The sequence below is a fragment of the Aptenodytes patagonicus genome, chromosome 5, assembly GCF_965638725.1.
Source record: "Aptenodytes patagonicus chromosome 5, bAptPat1.pri.cur, whole genome shotgun sequence".
Taxonomy (NCBI): domain Eukaryota; kingdom Metazoa; phylum Chordata; class Aves; order Sphenisciformes; family Spheniscidae; genus Aptenodytes; species Aptenodytes patagonicus.
Genome location: NC_134953.1, coordinates 28,376,387 through 28,396,833, shown reverse-complemented (window position 1 = coordinate 28,396,833; position 20,447 = coordinate 28,376,387). Strand labels below are relative to the sequence as shown.

Genomic DNA, 20,447 nt, shown 5'->3' with positions numbered 1-20,447 from the left:
GAGGGGAAAAAAAAGAGAGACTGACTGAGGAAAATGTGTGCTTTTATGTAATCAATTAATATACATTGTAATCAGCTGAATGCATTAAGACTAGGAAGTGTTAGCAACAGTTCTGAGGAAAAGAGTTGTCATGGGCAAAGGGCTCGTATCAAGAAAAATGTACGGGCTTGAATACTAAAGATGACATATTACTAGCATTAACGGGAACAAGATTTAATTCTGTTTATTCCTTTGTGTAGGCAGGTAGTCCCATGCTCAAATGCATGCTTTCAATCTGAAGTTCAGCTTCCTGTATGTTGTCAACACAAGTATGTATGCTTTATTGATGCAGCTGAGTGCCCTTTACCAACGTGTAGCTGATAGGGCCAGACTTTAAAAGAAAACCTTCATCTGCTATCTAAGCATCTGAGGCAGAATATTTTCAGTTAATGAGCAGAACTTGCAATTCAAATTTTTCAAAAGAGAAATCCCATTGTAGAAAACTTTATCCAAGGTTCAAACCAGATACCACTGAATATGTCAGAAAGATTTCCACAGACTCAAATTCCAGCGGGGATGCAACTTTGGGAAGTTCAGGGAGGCTGATGTTCTAGGAGTGAGATGATCTAGAGCAAATCTGAATTTGTATTGATGTAGTGTGTCTGCCCCAGCAGCTGCCCTTTTCCTAGTGCTTTCGTCAGTGCAGGTATTTCTTCCATATTGATACCAAGAGCATTTTCCATCCCTTGATTTGCATGGAAGCCAAAGGAATTATCCCTGAAGTTAATTGCTAGATCCATGAGATTATGCACACAGTGGAGGCAGGGAGCCATGCCAACACAAAATCAGATCTCAACTTTGATAGGTAACTAAGGAGTTAAACCAGAGTAATGCTGCATTATTTACCAGTGGTAATGGCTGCTGCTTCAGGAGTTGGAGAGACTGATAGAGCGGATGAGTTTGTTACTGTGAGAAGGGAAAATATTAAATTAAACATTGTCCATGCTTTAAATACATTGATGACTCACATGAAATATAGCAAACTGCTCACCACAGTTCAATAAATGACCAAAAATAAATACCTGTTTTTTCAGCCGTTGTGGGCTCAGTCGGAACTGTCAAAGAGAAAGTAAAAGCCACACTTCAGCAACTGTTCCATTACTGTGTGAGCAAAGTAAGGACTGTTAATGGGGAGGGAATCAGTAGTTTATTCCCAGGATCAAGCATTAGACCAATTCTACTAAAGCTAAAGTCGTACATACCTGCTGCTTCAGGTGTCGTGTTTTCTGCAGGGGCTGATCCGAGACAGGAGAGAAAAAAAAACCTGCAGGTTAGCCGCTGTCCCAGCACTGGATAGGCGTGAGGTACCCGAACCACAGGAGACCTGCAGGTCTCATTCGAGTGGCGAGCAGCCACAGCACCTGGAACGTGCTGCCGCTGCCCAGTCTGCCCCCAAGTCTGCCCGGAGTGTGAGCAGCCTCACATGGGAAAACACATCCCCATGCAGGCTGCCTCTGCCATGGCCTCCAACAGGCTTCTGACCTGCCGTGTGAAGGGCCCTGGAAACCTGGGGGACATTTGCTAAACAACAGTTTGGATGCCGGGGGATAATGAGATAAAGCCATGGTTTATAATGAGCGGTGCCGATAGCAGCGCCATGCGCTGCACCGATGGTGGCGAGGTCCATGCTGCTGCCTCAGCGGGCGTTGAACCTGCCCGTTCCCGTGGGAAGCACAGCCCAGTTTGTGCAGCAATGGGGATGTAGCTTTGGGAAGTGCAGGAAGGCTGGCTTTCTTGGAGTGGGATGATCGAGTGCAAATCTGAATTTATATTGGTGTAGTGTGTCTGCCCCAGGGGCTGCCCCTTCCCTAGTGCTTTCACCAGTGCAGGTATTTCTCCTGTACTGATACCAAGCCCGGTTCCCTCCTTTGTTGTGTATGGAAGCCAAGGGAGAGGTGACTGGGATTATCCCTGAAGCTAATGGTTAGATCCATGAGATTATACACACAGTGGAGACAGGGAGCCAGTCAATACATGATAGCAACTTGGGCAGGCAACTAAGCATGTAAACCAGAGTAACACTGTATTACTTACACGTGGTAACGTCTGCTGGTTCAGGAGTAGGAGAGACTGTTACTGTGAGAAAGAAAAGATGAAATTAAATATTGCCTGCATTTTAAATATATTTAAATTTTATATTTATATTTTTGCCCCAAGACCCATAGCAGCAGCCTTGGCCGCTTGTAATATCACATGAAGCCACGTGAGTAACCGGGAAGCGCTAGGCTGTGTGGCTGAACGTAGCGTGCACCACCCTGCGGTGACACAGCCAGCACGATGGTGTGTGTCACCTCCGGAAAACCCTACAGCGAGACCCTGAGCTTGGGTAGGGAAACAAATAATGCATCTGGACAGGGCATGGCTCTGGCAGCCAGCTTTGCCTTGCCAGGAAGGCAGGTAGTCCACTATATCCTGAACTGAGACTGAAAATGTGAGTGCCTGACAGTTAATTCCTCGACTCAGTCTGGGAGTGCTGTGTGAGCCAGGGATCCTGCTGTCCTTCATGGTCTGACAGTACCTCTGCTCAGCACGGTTCAGTAAGTGACCAGAAATAAATACCTGGTGTTTCAGCTGTCGTGGACTCAGTTGGGACTGTCAAAGAGAAAATAAAAACCAGGCTTCAGTAATTTTTCCAATACTGAGCAAGCAAAGCATAGATTGACAAAGCGAAGCAATGTTATCATTTAGGTGTAATTAGGCCTGGTATAACAAGATCCCCAATCCAGCTACATTACAGCAGTTTACCCCGTAATTTGGCATTTGTGTAAACCAGCTTGTGGTAATTCCACTGCCCTTGATGGTGGATGGAAACCATGTGTATGGTTGTGTGTATCTCCACAGAGGCAGAAGAGTTCAGTGTGGCAGGACACCTCTGTCCACAGATCCCACTGGGAGTTCGTGTTCACCTGAGTGCCTTGAATTCTTTGGGGCTAATGATGAGGTAAGGGCGCTCTCACCTCCGAGAGAGCATGAATTTCAGCTCAGTGCTGCTGAAGTCCAGGGGAATCAGCACTCTGCTGCGGGATAAGTTGTATTTGACTAAACCTGAGATAAATAAACGAACGCTGAAGTACTCCATACCTGTTGCTTCCAGTGTGGTAAGCTCCAGAGGGACTGTCAGGAGAGAAAATAAAAACCGTCAAAAGAAGGAAAGCCAGATCAATGCTTTCAGTTATAAGGCGAGACAAGCAGCAGCAGTGTCAGGGCTCTCCCCAAAACCGTGACTTGAGGTGATGCTTTCTGAAGCCTTGGAGAAGGCTGCAGGTGTTTCTGCCTAGCCATTGGTGTTTCTGCCATGCCATTTTCACTGCCACCCCATGCAATGAGTACACCTGTCGACAGTGGGGCAGAGAAGCAAACCTGCTGGGGACAGGTATAATTTCTGTCCTGCCTTCTCACCCAGGCTGAATCCAGTATGAATTGCTGTTTGCAGTGAAGTAGCTCCACCACTGTAAGATCTGCCAGAGCCTGGAAGACGAGCTGTCCAGAACTCCTTTTTAAATTAAATAAATTACGTGCAGCTTGGGAAGGTTAGTTAGGAAACAAACATTTTGTTCTGTAAATTACTAAAATGTTTAAGCAAGTATGGCTCGTGCTGCAATACAGCCTCTTGATACATCGGAGGAGAAATGGTTTGCAGTGTGCGGACTATGGTGGATTGAGCAGGACTGAGTGAATTAGGAATGCAGGCTGATAGTCTGAACACGATTTCTCCTTAAATGCTTCTTCTGGGGCTTGCAGCTTATGTACACCACATCAAAGATTCATTGCAATTGTTTCTCAAATATTCATTGTTATAATTTGTCAGTAACCATCAACTAACCATCAGTGCATGGTACCAGAAAAAGGGGAGAGGAGAAGAAATAACAAAAATAAAATCAAAGTGAAAATATGGGCCTCTTCAGAGGGGTAGTAGAAGCCTTATTCACTTTTTCAGGACTAAGTAAGTCTCACAGCTATTGTTATTCATTATATCATTATAATACAATATGACAGCACAGCATCAGTATCACTTCCCTATAGGTTTTCACTTTCTCTTGGACAGAAACAGCTGAGTCCACAAAGATGCAGTGGCCTGCCAGCCTACACTGATGTCTAGGATCAGACACATCACATTCATCTAGTGCCAGAACTACCATCAAAACAATTTCCTTCTGCATCCTCAGCTGGCAGGAATTTTCTTCATTTTCCTCAATAAACTTCACGTAAATATGATGCAGATCTTTGAAAATGAGTACAAGTTCATAAAGAGAAAAAAATAGGTTTATAAGACTGCAAGTCTGACACAAGTACTTTGAGGCTCTTAGGCAAATAGTCTACCAGCTACTGGGAAGAAAATGAACTCTATCCCAGCCGAAACCAGGACAGTCCCAAAAGCAGATTCCAGGTTGGTCTGCCAAAACCTACTGGTGGTCCTCTGTGGAAGTAAATGCCTATAGCCCCGCTATTCCCTCTCTGCTTTCCCCAGACCCAGGTAGAGGAATCCCTTGTTGGAAGGATAAGATAGCCCCAGGATGAATGTAGCCCACAGGGGCTGGGTGCCCCTGGCCATCCTTCTTGGCTCTCATCGGCCTCCCGTCTCCCTGCATAGCCACTGCCAAGCGTCCCTGTTCCCATAGTGGCTCCAGCCTTGCGCCAGGCTCCTTTCACACATACCGGCTTGAACACACGGCTTAGGAAACTTAATTCACATTAAATAAAATGGAAAAGGTGAGTACCTTCACAGATAACACCAGCGTCTTCCTTGTGGTAGCAGTCGTGCGTGCCCAGCCCCCTGTGAGAACACTGCTCCAGGGAGGACTCGTCCCCTCTGCATGCCACGTTGTCCAGGAGAATATCTCCTGTGCCTTCCCCAAAAAAGGCATCAATTTTGGCTGAGACAGCATCTCCACAGCCCAGCTGCCTGCACACAACCGTGGCGTCCTTCATGTCCCAGCCATCATCGCAGACAGTTGCCCAGCTTCCGTTGTGAAAGACTTCGAGGCGTCCTGAGCACGCATCCCCTCCGTTCACCAGTCTCAGGGACATGTCTTGGAAAAGCAGGGGGAAATGCATGGGCACTCAGCAGCCTCAGAAATGGGCTTTCCAGGTGCATTTATCAAATAGCAAAAGCCAACTTTGTTGCGTTGCACAGAAAGTGGCAAAAACAGGAAATTAATCTTACTTTTACAAGCCACATTGTGTCAGTTCATCAGCTATCATAAATCCTTACTCTCATAGTGTGCTATATACATGTGGGAGTAAATATAAAGATTTTTTTTCTCTTTCAGGCTCCTATGTATATGTCCGTAGCTAACATAACCATTCCAATTGATACCAGTATTCTTTAGCAGCAAAACTCTTAGGTAAGCCTCAAGTATCTCAGAAACTCACATTTACTTGCTTTGAAATTTTTACATATAATTTTTTTGCCTTCCTACCAGTCCTTAAGTTACTATATAAAATAGATCAGCTGTGAAACTTTGCAAGACCCATCTAGGGAGAACTCACCAGCTGGAATGGGCTCCGTTGTGACCAGGGGAGTAACTGGCTCTAGGAAAGGAAACAGAAAACTGAATTTCTAGTTTTACTACAGAGGATGCTTAATAACATTCTTCAGTTACTATGTGGAAAAAAAAGAAAGCAATAGTGATATAGAGCAACCCATTCATCTCTGGAAGCTTCATCACCAAAAGGGAGAAGGCTGCAAACCCTTTTTTAAAATGTCAGGTGTTAACGGTTGCAGTTACCTTGCAGGTGTAACCTTTAATAGTTTTAGGTGTGGGACATACTCACCAAAGAGACACATGTCTGCTGGGGTCACGTGTTTAACTCCACTTGAGGTCTTTGCTAAAAAACCTAACTCTGTTAAAAATTTGCTTTGATTTTTCCCCAGGGAAAGGTATCCCCAGGATAAGCTGTAAACCAGCATTCTTTGTGCCAGATCTCATCCACAACCCCTTTCAGCCAGTTACATTTCACCTCAGTCATTTCAGGCTCGTAGAGTGCCCACCACGTGGATGAGCTTTGTCCATGGACCACCACTTGCCATGGCACCGGCTGCACAGGAGCTGCAGTGACACGGGCTCTCCAACTGCACACACGTTTCCAGTCAGAATACAGAATTGCTGGAAAACTGGCAATTGATTTGGAAAAATCCTAAAGGAAGTTACTAAAAATATTTTCCTACTAAATACAAGAAAAGGAAATTTGATTTCCTAGTCATAGTTCATAATTTATGGGAAATCAGGACTAGGAGGACTGAAATATAACAGTGATGATGTAAAATTATGATTCAAATAGTAATGCATAAAGCAGTCAGGTAATAGAGTAGGAAATGGCACCAGATAAGATTGACAATGATATTCCAGGTAGCCAAAGGATTTGAGAATTAAAATAAAAAATGAAAATAGAAACCTGTGTGAATAAACTGCCTGAGTTAACAAAAAGAAAAAATGTGGTAAAGCACAGCAATTCTCAGAGGTCTTGGTTTCATGCCTGAAATAATTCCACTAATGGAAACAAGTTGTGCATCAAAATCTTAGCTGCAGGCAAGCTTGCATTGCTCACGAAGCGATAGTTTATGAGATATGTGCTAGCGTACCTGCACAAATGACGCTGGCATCCTCTTTATGTCGGCAGTTATGGACAGCGATCCCTCTGTGGGAGCACTGCCACAGGTTGTCTTCATCCCCTCTGCACTGCACGTCGTCGAGGAGGATGTTCCCAGAGCCTGGACCGAACTGGGCTTCAGACACAGCTAGCAGGGCTTCTCCACACCCCAGCCTCCTGCACACCACCGTGGCGTCCGCCAGCTCCCAGGCGTCGTCGCAGACCGTTCCCCAGCTGCCGTTGTGATAGAGTTCAACACGGCCCGAGCACCTGCCGTCACCGTCTGCCAGTCGCAGGGACAGAGCGGAGGTATCTGCTGTGGAGAAAGAGCCTGCGTCGTGCATCAGTGGTGTTTATCTGAGGCAGTGGCACAGCCTGTCTTCAGGCCAAGTACCACCCCAGTGAAGACAGGAGCAGGTAGCCTGCACCGTAGTCTGCTCTGACAAAGGATCCTCCCCTGAATTTCAGTGCTGTTGTAGGATAGATATTGTAAATGCTTGAACCCGTCTTTCTACATGCAATACCCAATGGGCATGGACATAATCCTCTTCTACAATGTGCTGATCTCTGGGGAAAATGTTCCTCACCCACGCAGCTAGCTGCCACCTCTCCCCACTTTGTGCTACAAAGGGAAGGTTGTCTACCTTTTCTTTACCATCATTCTCATCCATACTGTAGTGCTGTCTAAAGGACAAACACAAATACTCAGAGACAATCTTTTCCTGGGATACCTTGCAATCTAAGGGATATGGTTTTGGGTTTTTTTTTCTTCCTTTAAATAATGCCTGGTTCAGCTTCTTTTCCCATCCTTGCTAACCCTCTGGCATAACAGATGGTTGGCACAGCATCATTTCCCCAGAATAGTAGCAGAGCTATTTCTACAGACCAGGCTCATTTCTGAGAGCTGGGTACTTACGGAATACTCCACACATTTATCTCACTTTCAAAGGGAAAGTATTTTAGAGATCTGAAGTTCTAAATTAGTTTTATGGGCCTGGAGTGTATTTTTCTTTCAGAGAAAGAAATCAGAGACACCGCCGACAACGTAATTGAGTTCCTCCTAGTTTGTAGCTATCATAAACTGTACCAAGTATACACACCTGTCTTACTCCTTGGTGGGTCAGTAATTACGAGGTTTTCATTTTGGGACATTTTGCTGTCACCTGGCAGCCATTTGTAACCAACTAATGCACATCCATTCAGAATGAGGGCCATGTTTCCTAGGACTCTCTTTCTCCTTAATTCCTTTTCGCTGACCATGATCAAAGCTCCTTCCATCTGAGTACCATGCTTATCATTTACTTCTGCAAAAGTAAGTTGGCTGTAAAGAAATGCCAGCAGCAATGTGCTTGGCTCACTTCCCAAGATCTAGGTCTAAACTTCTGCAAGACTACCAAATATGATTTCAAGGAGAAAAAAAGATAATCGAGACAAAAGATAATTAACCCGTTGATCCAGGCATTGAGTATTCACCAGCGGTGGTGAAAGGTGTTAAATAAAAAGTTTAAGAACCGGACTACATTAGCTATCTAAATCCAGGTGGGAATAGTGAGAAAGAGGCAGATTAAAAATTCTATAACCAGATCCAGATCTTGACTTATATCACAGGCAGAAATAAATTTGTTGTGATTCAGCTGATATTAAAAATGGCTTTATTGGGAAGGAGACATCTTTCCTATTAAAGTTTCTAAGTAAATGAAGTATTTCATTAATCTGAAATATGAACATCAATCTAAAATTTTTGGGGGCACGTTTTCAGAAAATAAAGAACTAAGTAACAGTCCCAAGAATCTTTAATGTATTCTTGTGGGGGTGTCTACAGACAGCTGAAAGGCAACTTTTTACTTTCAGCAAATCAATAAAAGAAAGCAATCGATATCTGTATCTCTTCAAAGTCAATGCTTTGTGCTTAGTTAAGTGTAGAATATCATCAAAGGAATCAGTGAGCACTTGGTTTTCCTGAGACTTTAACACAAACAACAGTTTACCTGCAGTATATACAAATGAAAGTAATGAGATTATTAGTTAGAGCTATAGAGGAGCCTTTTTTTCCCTTTAACCACTGAACAGCATCCCTGTTACACACAGTATGCATAAATAAGATGAAATTGTTTGCTCAAATACTTGGTTGAGTAGACATAGGCAAAGCACTTAATAATTGCAAGCACATAGTTCCATAGTAATTCTTAGGAAACCATATATACACCATGTATCAGGTTCCTTAAGCCTGCATAATAGTCAACAGATCACTCATTTAAGAAATTCATGTTCAACTTCTGAAAGCCAAGCAAATAAAAGTAAGTCTTGAGTGACCACATTCATTTCTCAGTTTCACTGGTGTGTGCAAACTTCTTTCATTCCGCTGGAATAGAGGGCAGTCTGAATAAATAAGGCAAGAAACAAAATCTGATCAAAGCTCTGTAAAATATTCTTCAAAGTAGGAATGTTTTCATTTCTATCCTTTTGAAAGTGAAATGACTGGCAGGAAAAAGGTAGAAAAACACTGACTGAAATTTCTTCTTCATTGTACTGAAGATTTGTCTGTTCATTTCTAAGACAACATTTGTAGAAATTAGGGTGGATAGATCCTAGATCTTGAACATGAAAATATTGTTCGAAATTAGGTTAATGGGTGGAGCAGTAAGCAAGTCTGTATTACACTTTCTAGTGCTGCTACCACTGGCGTTGAGTCACAGCTCTGAACTTCTGACAGCATAGATAAGGCTGTAGAAGGCAAGCAGTGTTAGGTTGTAAAGAAAGGAGTTATCAGTTGCCTTGGTAATTGTTTATCATGTTATGCAGCATCTTGGACTAACAGATGGTATGGGTGTTAAACAGCCAGCCACGGCCACCCTACTGTAATGAGATCCTCAGCCCTTGCCACTGAAACAGGAACAGTACAGATAGAGTGGCAGAAGGAAAGGCAAGTTCTGTGCGCTCTCTGGAGGACACGATGAGAATTCAAAATGACCTTCATAAACTGAATAAATGTCAAAAATCAGCAAGCTGAAATTCAGTAAAGACAAGTGGGCTGGGCTGCTCATTGGAAAGAGAAAACCAATGCACAAAGGCAAAATCATCCTTTCAGCTGGCACAGAAGGACCATGGAAAAACTGGGAGGTGGTAATGTTAATGCTACAGTGAGCCAGTCCAGTCTCAGTCTTCCTCACAGAGTGATACACGGAAGCTACTTATTCTCCTTGGCACTAGAGTCCTCAACTGCTCAGTCAGTGATTGCACGTTTAAGAGAGAGAGAGATAATGGGGAGAGTTCGGATGAATGAAACAAGAATATAATAGGCTTGAAAATCATGAGCTCAGAGGAAAGGTTTAAAAAGCTGAATTTAGTTTATGTGGGAAGTATCTTTCACTATTCTGAAGAGGGCTCTAAAGAGGATGGCCACCAATTCCTCTGCTCCCTGGAGTCTACAGAGAGCTAAAAAAGCACCTGTAGGCACTACAGAAAATGTTCATCAATAAAAGAACTTTGAAGATAGTGTCCAACGCATTTGTTTGTGTGTCTTGAAAATATCTGTCAAGTTCAGAGGCAAAGTACACATAGTCATCACCCCTGGTGGAGATTTGCATAGGAATTTAAAGCCTACTGGTGCTATCAATTTCTGCTTCATTAGAAGAGGACGTAGGACAGCATGTAGTGGATAGGAAGGTCCCAGATCAGCTGATGGCTGATGCAAAATGGCCCTGTCTGGTGAAATTCTGGTTTTAAGATTTTTTAATACCTAAGAAATTATTTCATAGATTCATTAAAACAGCTCATTCATTAAAAACTTGCAAAGTGTCCTGCAAAATAGATGCCAGAATAAGAGTTGCCCCAGCAAAGAGAATGGAGAAAAGGTGGGACATATGCACACACACTGCAACACGATCAGCACTGAAGAAGGGCTGGACCAAAGCTCTGTATAAGTTAATTTCTCCTCCCCAGTGGGGACCACTAAGAGGTGCTGAGGAGGAGTATATGAACAGAACAAGCATAGAAGGTATGCTCAGGTTCGTCTCCTAGCCACCACCTGCAGCTCAGGGACTTTCTGAGCCCCAAATGGAGCCTTGTGTGATGATGCAGGACGGTGACATTTTTGCTCCTAAACAATGCAAGGCACACAGGTTGTATCTGACTGTTTCCTACCTTCGTTCAGCAAAGATAGTGATGCTCGAGTTGTTAATGGCTCAGTACTGTCTGTGACTGGGGCAGATGTGATCAAATCATCTGTTTCTGTGGCATAATAATCTGTTGAAGCTTTGAGGAAAAAAACCAATAGGAACAATGAACAATAATGACCAAACATGAATATGAACCAGAATTAAATTTTTGGTTAAAATGATCTGGAATTGTCATTTTGCTAGAAAAGTGTGAAAATACAGGAAGCTTTGTTTCAGAGAACAAACATGGACTTATCCCTTGTACTTCTACCTGAGTCTCTATCACCGCATAATACCATGAAAAATAAATATTTAAAATTTGGATTTTTAAGCTTCTTAGCTACTGGAGAATGAAGCAATGTGTTCTTAGCCTTCTTTACTAAAACTTCATTGCACACATTTTCCATACAGTATGGCTTTCCCTTAGCTCATTTAGACTCAAAATTGATTTTGCAACTATAACTTTGACTTTGTAAGCTGTGCTTAGGATTCCTGGTGTAGATACTGCCTCAGTCTCTTCATTTATTGAAGTGGATGCAAAGGAGGAACACAGGAGTGTTGAAGGGACTGTGAAAGAGTTGAGGAAATACATTATTGGAGAGAAACATCAATCTCCTTGGTGAGAGAGTCCAACAGGGATGAGTGGGAAAGTATAGAGAACCAGCTTCTGCACTGTGTCAGGTGGTGGCATCTCCATCTTTAGGATTGGGAAAGAACTGTCAAAGATTATTGAATCTTTAAGGTGGAAGTGTCACAATCTGATTTAATCGTTGATGGTCTCCACTGTAAAGTATCCACTTTTGCCCAGAAAAAAGCGCTGATATTTGGGCACTTTTGTTGATGCCTAAATTATGCAAAAAGTACAAGCAGCTTAAAGCCCCAAATTGTTCATAATTACATACCTCCCAAACTTTGACAGCCCAATATTTCAGAAATGAAGGTTTTAGAAGCTGGATTCTTTCTTCACTGAGATGATTAATTAGCAGTTGACCAATCTTAAACTTTATACAGTTATTGTAATCCTACCAATGTAATCTATTTTAAACAAACTTAAACACTATTGTTATTAGATTTTATGGCATAGTGTCTGTTCTTACCTTCAACAGCTGTGGAAGGGATTTCTGGAGCTGAGGTACCACCATCTCCTGTAAGTGGGGTGGGTGAAATGGATGATTCTGCAGTATTTTCAGAGGCTGCGAGAAGAAGGAAGAACCACAGAAATGAGAGGGAGAGAGCATTCAGGTAAGCCTGAATGACTGAAATGAGCTCTTGATGAATTTAATTGCCTTCAGGCTTTGTGGAAAAGGGAGTCTGTCCACATCCACTGATGGCTCAGAAATACATCTTCATCTTAATGCTTTGCATTACAAGCATCAAAAAAGTTTCAGACTTCTCTCACCCAAAGTGAGAAAAGCAAAAGGAGTGTGAGGAGCAAAAATAGAAATGAGTGTTGTAATTTGGCAGTAACATTTATTGGTATATAGTTTCCCAACACTGCAACAGGGCATGCTTTGTCAGCTTTATTAAGAAGTTCAAAAAGTGAAATAACAAAGGCTATTCTGGCTGTATAGAGGGAAATGTTTATTACAGCTATTCCTGGCTTATCTGACTGGAAGTCTTTCTCCCAGAGGTATAGTAGTCATTGGAGAAAGGAGGGAGAGGCCATCAGGACTGATACTGAAATACAGCATCTGTTTTTCCTGCAATTCTCTGCCGGATTTCCTCGTCCTATGGAGCATCACCATTAGCAGGTGGGAGCTGCGTCAAAGAGGGGAGGGAGGCTGGAGGGAGAGCCAGCTCTCATCCCCAGCTCTCTGGGCTGAGCCCACAACATCCTGGGCCACAGGTTGGGAGGGGCTGAATCTGAGCTGAGAAATCCTCGAGAGGGAGTATAGGACCTGCTGTTCATCCTGGACTGGCTTGATAAGAAAGCCTAAGCCTGGAGGCTTATAAATTGTTTAGAATCCAGATAGGTAATGTTTACAAATGGTGAGAAACACAGACTGGGTGGCTTTTTCCTGAGTCATGCTTCTTAAAGAAATAAAAATAAAACAAAAAATAATGATTTCCTTCAGATTCTGTGGTTCAAATTCCGCACCATTCAGCTTCCCTTGAAGCAGGCATTGCATATAGCATTTGCAGCTCCTGATTGGAGTAGTGGTAGTAGCGTTAGTGATAGCCTGCCCATGCTGCCAGAAGGCCAGCAGGTTGGTAACCAAGCAGATGAATTTCATAGACAAGCATTAGCTGCACTGAGAGATGGTGATTTTGCAATGTTTCTTGGCATCTCCACTGATGTCCCCTCCTAACCAAAACTTATAACCACGTTTTTCTAACATGCTGCATGTTGTGCAAATGCCCTTTACCTGTCTGCAGCATAGTCAGGATTTCTGATGTCCTGCTTTCCTCTGTGATGGCAGTGGAAGCAAGGGAGGCACCTCTGCTACCAAAGGAGGCTATGAGGATAAGAAATTAAATGGTTGCAAGTAGCAATTAAAAGCACAAGTGTGATTTGAGGAGCTTGTGACTTGCTTTCAGTCTCTGAATAAAAAACTATGTTATCAGTCTGCTAAATAACTGGAGAGGCAGAGGTCCAACCGAGGGAGATGAGCACAAATGCCTGGCTGTGCTCCTTAATGTTTCTGGAGTTTTTATGAGTCTTGGACACACAGAATCACAACGCTCTGGACACTTTTGCTTTACAAAATTGTAAGTGTAGTATTTATAGGTAGAAGCTCAGAGGTATTAATCATTAAATGCATATATTCCTGATATGTCCTGACAGCCCGATATTTTTGAAGTGAAGATATTGTAAGGGGGTTGTTCCTTCACAGAGATGTTTCATTTGTAGTTGTCTGCTCTGAATATTTTACAGATTTACATGGTCACATCTTAATCCATCTTAAAAACCCAAGTTGACAGAATATTTGTTTTAAATAGCACTTGCAAAATGGCTGTTCTTACCTTTATAAACTGTGGTTGGGATTTCGGGAGCTGATGTGGCATTTTCTTCTGTGACAATAGTGTACACAGAATATGTAACTGAGGCCAAGAGAAAGTTGAGGAAAGAAGAAGAGAGATTGGCAGCAATTGGGAGTGAACATGTGAACTGAAATCTTGATGAAAGTAAGTAGATTTGGGCTTTGCAGGACAGTGAGTCAAGGCATAGCCCTTTATTTTTGCTGAAAAAAAGACTTTCACCTTCATTTAATATGTAATAATAAAGATAGTAGATATTTCTGACTGCATTCTTTTACTACTAGAGATGCAATAGTCATTTGGAAAGATGCAAAGTGGCCATTGCTAGGGGAAACAAAGAATAAGATTTGTCTTGTGCTTTGGAAGTGACTTTCAGCACACAAGTGTGCCTCACCTTCCCTGAGGGTTGTCAAGGTCTCTGGAGCAGACGGTGTCTCAGTCCCTGCTGGGCTTGAGCTGGGTGCAGAGGAGGAATCTGTGGAGGTGGCCAGGGGATGGAGAAATATGTTATTAAACAGGAACACCACCATGTAAAAGAAAAGACATTTCAAGTATCTGTGAAATCATTAATACTTCAGGCTTCATGGAAAAGAAAGTCAGCTCCTTGGACTTTAACTTTTGGTAATGTGGCTTAGAAGAACATCTTCCCGCTAGTAATTATAAGTGAACTTGGGAGACTGATGCAACTGGTGCACCTCTCAGCAGGGTATAAACACACCTTATTTCCATTATACCTTTGCATTAACTTAAGAACCAGGAAAAATTAAGCAAGATTATTAAAATAATAGAAAGTGAAGAAAATACCCAGGTAAGAGTGCCTCAGATGAACCAGTTGTAAAGATCTCACCATACATACATGCAGTCTTGATGACTGTATATGCAGGTAGACTTTATCACATGCCCATTTTCCCTCCAACCACATTTTCCTATGAAAATGAAGATGGTGTTGGCCATTGGCTCTTCCAAGGCTAATTACATGCAGAGTTATTAAATATTTTTACTGAATTCCCAGTGTTCCTCCTGCCTGTTCTAAACAAATTGCATATGTTACCCAAAATTTCCGCACATGACATTTGCAGTTTGTTTTTTCCCTTGCCTTTGCCAGCAGAAGTCAGGGGTTCTGTGGTAGATGTCACAACAGTGCTGTCTGTGGAAAATGTTGATGCAGAAATGGAAGTTTGGTGCTTCTTTGAGGATGCTGGAAGTTAGAGGAAATAAATTGTTAAGAACTGTAAGAATGGTCATGAGAACTGGTGAAATAATTTAAACATCAGGTTTTGTGCAGCACTGGGTTAATGCACCAGACCTTAACTTCTGGTAGTGTGAGTGACATTTCTGTCAATTAATGGCAGTTCTAAATGAACTTCAGAGATAATTGCCAGTGGTGCCATCAGTGCAGAAATAGATGCGCAGAGTATGCAGCAACAGTTCAGGACTACTACAATGTGTTTTTGCGGGTTCAAGCCTTGAGAAGAAATGATTTTGGGAACCACCCTTTCAATTCTGGGCTACATATGATCAAAACCTGCATTTTAGCGCCCACTCCTCTGTGGCTGTGTATTATGAAGAGCATTAGTAATTAACTCAACACGTAAAAACCCCAGGAAATGTGAGTAACGTCCATACTTTAAGGTTTCCAGGGTGTTACGATTATTTCAGGAACAGTAAAAAAAACAGAAGTCAGAAACTTAGAGCTGTTTTTCTAATTAATAGCAGATGAGCGGCAAATTCAGTTCCTATGAGCAATCCAAAGAACAGAAATAATGTTACAGTGGATGAATAAACAGTAATTTGGAGCAATAACTAGTAATTCAGAGCAAGTACCTTTCTAGAATACTGTCTGCCAAGGAGCTGTAATCACACGATTTTTGAGTTAAAAATTAGTCTCTGACCATTTGGGGAGACTGTGAAGAGCTAATGGACTTATGTCTCAAAAGCCCTGCCTTACCTGTCGGTGCAACCGTGGAGCGTGCCACACCTGTGAACATGGAAAAAAAGCAAAAATTTACTTTTATTGTGCAGTTATTTATATTGCTTCACAATAGGCTGCTTCTAGCTATGCAATCTTTGATCTCAGTTATGTTTATGACAAGAGTATTAATTTCTATTTTCAATTCAGACATGCCTGGTTTACATCTGGATGGGCTTCTGCCTCCTCTCAACTGGTTGCCTTTCTTGGGAATGGCCTGTAAACAGATGTTGACTAAAGTAGTCCTGAACTACCTTCTTTTCACCATTTTCATACTCAGTGCTTGCTGCTACCAATCTTGGTGTTTTGTCTAGGACATCCTTTTGTTCCTTGATCACGCAGACCAGCCTAAATACAAGAAGCCTCCACATGCACATAGTTCAGCTCTAGTCTGATTTCCAAGCTCTACTCTGATGTTTCTTGCATTTATGGTCAACAGGAAAATCCGAAGAGATTTTTAAGAGCGCATAATTTTTTTTTTTACCTGAACAGATGACACTGACATCCTCATGGTGTCCACAGTTATGCGTGCTCCAGCCAGCATGCTGACAGTCCCAAAGGTAAGATTCAGTTCCTCTACACTGCACATCATCCAGGTGGATGTCTTCTCTGCCAGGGCCAAAGTAAGACCATCCCAAGACAGAAACAACTTGACCACAACCAAGCTGTCTGCATACAACACTGCCACTGTTCATACTGAAGTGATCATCACAGACTGTCCCCCATTTGCCTTCATGGTAAACTTCAACCCTCCCGGAGCATCGGTCCCCTCCAGATACCAGTCGCAGTTGTGGAACTTCTGGAACTAAAGCAAAAGTTGACAGGTAAACATCTCAATTTGTTTATTCCCAGGATATCTAAGCTTGCATCCCCATCTGTGCAGGGATGGGCTGCCCAGTGTTTCTGTGTCCCCAGTACCCAGGCCTTACGGGGGAACGCTTGCAGTGCGCAAAGCAGTACAGAGCAGGGAGCTGAACAGCGGAGCCCAAATCAGTGCGGTTAATTCAGCCCTGTTTATATGGCTGTGCCGTGTACAGGACCTGATCTATCACGGTAGGTTGTCGTTGGCTGTGCTGGTGAGATAACCAGCTCACCCAGAGCTGGCTCATGTAACTCTACAGGTGTGCCCGGTATGTTCACATTCAGGAACATGTCTCACCCTCTTACCTTTGGGTACAAATATGCCTTTTATCCATTTTGAAAATTTCTTCCATAGTGAGTTTTGACCTCCAGTTGCTGAGCCTCCTGATGAGTTCCACCATATACCACTTGCTGTGGCAGATAAGAAAACATATTAGCATTGATGTAACGTATCACAATTCTAGGTATATTTTATGTTTTGCTGTGAGATGGTACCCAATATGTGTTGATACAGAGCTAGATACACTAAGTGTTGGTATGTGATGTGTTTTCAAAGCAATCCTGTGGTTCCTCCCTGTGTCTGGATGGACACGCTCATTTCCTCATAGTTCAGTGGAAGATGACCGTAGAGGACCTTATTTCATGGCAGCACAAAGAGCAAATGGATCTGACCCCAGAAATCCTCGTGTACATCCTTCACATCCAGTGAAGACATAGGCTTCTGGGAGCTGAGCTTTGCCAAATTTCACTGGGGTGGTTGAAAGTGTTACTTACCTTTGCCATATGTGATTACCACAATAGCAGGGGAGGCTGTGGACCATTTGTCTGTGCAGACCGTGACAGTTGTTTCGGCTGACAGCCCAGCATGTTAGCTTAAATCTTTGCAAATGCCTGCTCAGGTCTGCATGGGAAGCCCAACTTTGTCTAACTCTGCAGTGATGAATATACTATATACTGCTTAAGGTATTTAAAAATGTATGTTTGATTAAACCAGACTATGGCATCATAGTTCAGATACCAGGGGATGAAATGGTCTTCCAAAACAGGATACAAACCTGTGGTCTGATCGTGTGGTTTTGATAATCTGTAGTTTTAGTCACACAAATACTTTTGAAAATCTACTTATAGTCACTGAAAGGAAAAGGATTTAGGCTGCCAGGGGTGAAAGCAATGTTTTCAAATGGCAGCTTTTTAAAATAATATCCTTGCTTTTTCAGAATTAGCATGTGCTGAAGAGCTGTGCCTGATTCAATCATTAAAATCAGGAGAAATTTCATTTGGGCATTTTTTTTCCTTTTTTTCAAATTGGCATTCGATCTTCAGACACTCACTTTCACAGACTTTTACTTTAGTGATACTAAAGTCTTGGGTTTGCAAGACAGGATCCTAAGTGATTTTTCCAGTCAAAGTTAATCCAATCTACATCAAGTCATATCAAAGACAAAAGTGAACCTATTGAATAAGAACCTATTCAATAAGAGTTGCTGAAGTGCTGGGATTTGACCACCTTCTTGAAATGCAGCTTAGTCCTCTTTGATGCTGAATGTTCCTCTGGGCTGCCTTTGCTCTTGTCTTATAAAAAATACAAAATAGCCAACCTCTTAATCTACACTCCATGAAATTATCTCTTTTTGTAAGGGATTGACAAAACTTTATTCATGGTGCCCACACTGATAATTAAAGATCAAAGTCTCTCATTCAAACTAGCAGGATTATAAGGAAGGTTTGAGGTTATTGTTATTTGAAGTTTGAAGGAACATGGCACGCAGTAAAGTATATTTTCACCTAGGTCTTGCAGGCTGCCCTGTATTTCTTCTCTCTTTCTCTAAGTTTTTAAATGTACAGTATAGAAGAATTTATATTCAAAACTAGAATATGAGAAGAAGAACATTGAGAGAACAACTTCCCCAAACTATTCCCCTCACAGAAGAGAAACAAAGAAAATATTCTTCAGCCTTCTTCAGCCTACAACCTTCATAGGTTATATTTTGAAATATAACCTATGGATTTGATCTGAATCTTTGAATTAGAAGACAAATTAAACCATCAATTTTATGGTACAAAGTTTGTCAGCAATATTCTAGGAGAGTCTTTGCCACCACTTCCCAGCAAGCCAGTCTGTATCAGTAATTAATTCTGTCTGTAACATTTCCCTGCAAGAGTGAAAAAATTTTAGACACAGTACCTGGTTCAGGTAGAAGAGTAGCACTTAACAGGAGCAACCAAGTGAGACTCACTTGAAGGTCCATTTTCATTGTGGTTGTCTGTTCTAAGCCAATGCAATTTCAGAATTTATACTAAATGAGTTCTGGTCTACACCAAAGGTATTTGCTGTGCAATTTGATCTTTCTTCCTGAACTTCCAGATCAATGCCAAAGAAGTGATTTACTGAGTATTTTCATTTCGCAGGGTACATCCAGATATCCGGATAAGTAGATCCAGATCACAGCGCTGTTCCGGACTGGCTACTGAGATCTTCCCAAACACTCCCCAGGCATCTTTTTGGCCGTGTGTTGATGATGTGGTTGTTCCAGGAAGCAGTGATTTACTTTTGGAAATTAGGCTGTTTGATAAGGATTTTTATACTACCAGTTAAGTCGGTTTCCAACTTACAACCATACTAAACTGGATTAAATTGGTGTGAGAATTTTGCCAGAAGAAGATTAGCATCATAAAAATGTCAGAAAAGTCTCAAACAAATTCTCTCTGTCTGCTACAGATTACTCCTGTAAGAAGCAGTTTCTATGCTTTTTTCATATTTCTCTGACTCCTCTTTAACCTGGGACTAAATCCCTCCAGCATGTTTCAGATCTGCAGTTCTCTCTCTCTCTCATTTGCAGCCTACAGAGCAATAAAATGGCTGTAAGAGATACGGACAATGCATGGTTGGGTAAGAAGAACTGTTTTTGGGGGTAAATAAGTAGGGCTAAACTACAGCAACCAAGAAAATGGAGCAAGATAGGGCCAGAGGGTGCTAAATTAAGCTAAAACTGTGGAAGTCAAGGAATCTGTGTAAAAACAGAGGGGCATGACCAGATCTAAGTGCTCTAAATGTAAAGATTTGGATCTGAACAATGTCATGTAGAAGGCACAGAAGTCTGATATGCACGTGCCATTTCAGTGCACTTCATATCCATCTTATAATGGAAGTATTTCTTTGGCTGTTGCTGGACTTTCAATAATGTTCTCTCTAGGAAGTGTAGAGTCCTGTAGAAATAGCTAATGTGTTGGTCTGGTGACTCAGCCAAACAGTGTGCTCAGCAGTAAAGCTACTTGTCCAAGAAATCCCATGCAGCAGAAGCATGGATGTTATGGAAAGTGGGGACATAATTCACATTACTGAGTTGTAGGCATCTAATCTATTTATAAACTAAGCTCTTAATCAGTAGCATTTCAATGCACCTCTATTTGGAGCCTCGATGTAGGGATAGGAAAATATGGGGAACATGGCTGAATGCAAATATCTTGAATATGAAGAAGCGTCAAGATTTGCTTTTTGAGCATCCCTCAGTCTCTTTTATAAAACAGGTCCCAAAGAACACATTAGTCCGAGCGAACATGAGGAGGGCTGTGAACTCCACTACCCAGCTCTTGCCTAGTGAGGCTGGATCTCACCTTAGGCTATTTTACACCATATCTAAGAAGTAATGGTGGTAGGTGCAAATGCTAGCAGGGGCAGAACGTTTGTACAGCTGATCTCTAGTGATAGGCGACAAAGAATGACCGGCCTCCACATTAAACATTGCAGCTTCCGTCATGGACATTGAAGGTGCCATTAGAAAGGAGGTGGTAAGACTTCAGTCCAAGCTAAGCAAGCAGACTAATCCCGTGTGGCAGGAACCAGCAGTGAT

The 20,447-nt window shown here is 42.2% G+C and overlaps 1 protein-coding gene across 1 annotated transcript; it reads right to left on the bottom strand.

Moving 5' to 3' along the window:
• Positions 1-2,086: 2,086 nt before the first annotated feature.
• On the bottom strand, positions 2,087-20,354 carry LOC143160289 (scavenger receptor cysteine-rich domain-containing protein DMBT1-like; the record flags this gene model as incomplete). Its single annotated transcript, XM_076338016.1, has 14 exons — positions 20,227-20,354; positions 18,986-19,159; positions 16,903-17,007; positions 16,220-16,344; positions 15,715-15,744; positions 13,752-13,829; positions 13,154-13,243; positions 11,885-11,980; positions 10,774-10,884; positions 6,609-6,946; positions 4,758-5,067; positions 3,121-3,153; positions 2,599-2,631; positions 2,087-2,115 (listed from the first exon to the last, which is right to left on the bottom strand). Coding segments are annotated over exons 1-14 (1,680 nt in total), but the record flags the coding sequence as incomplete, so codon positions are not given.
• Between the last annotated feature and the right edge of the window lie 93 nt (positions 20,355-20,447).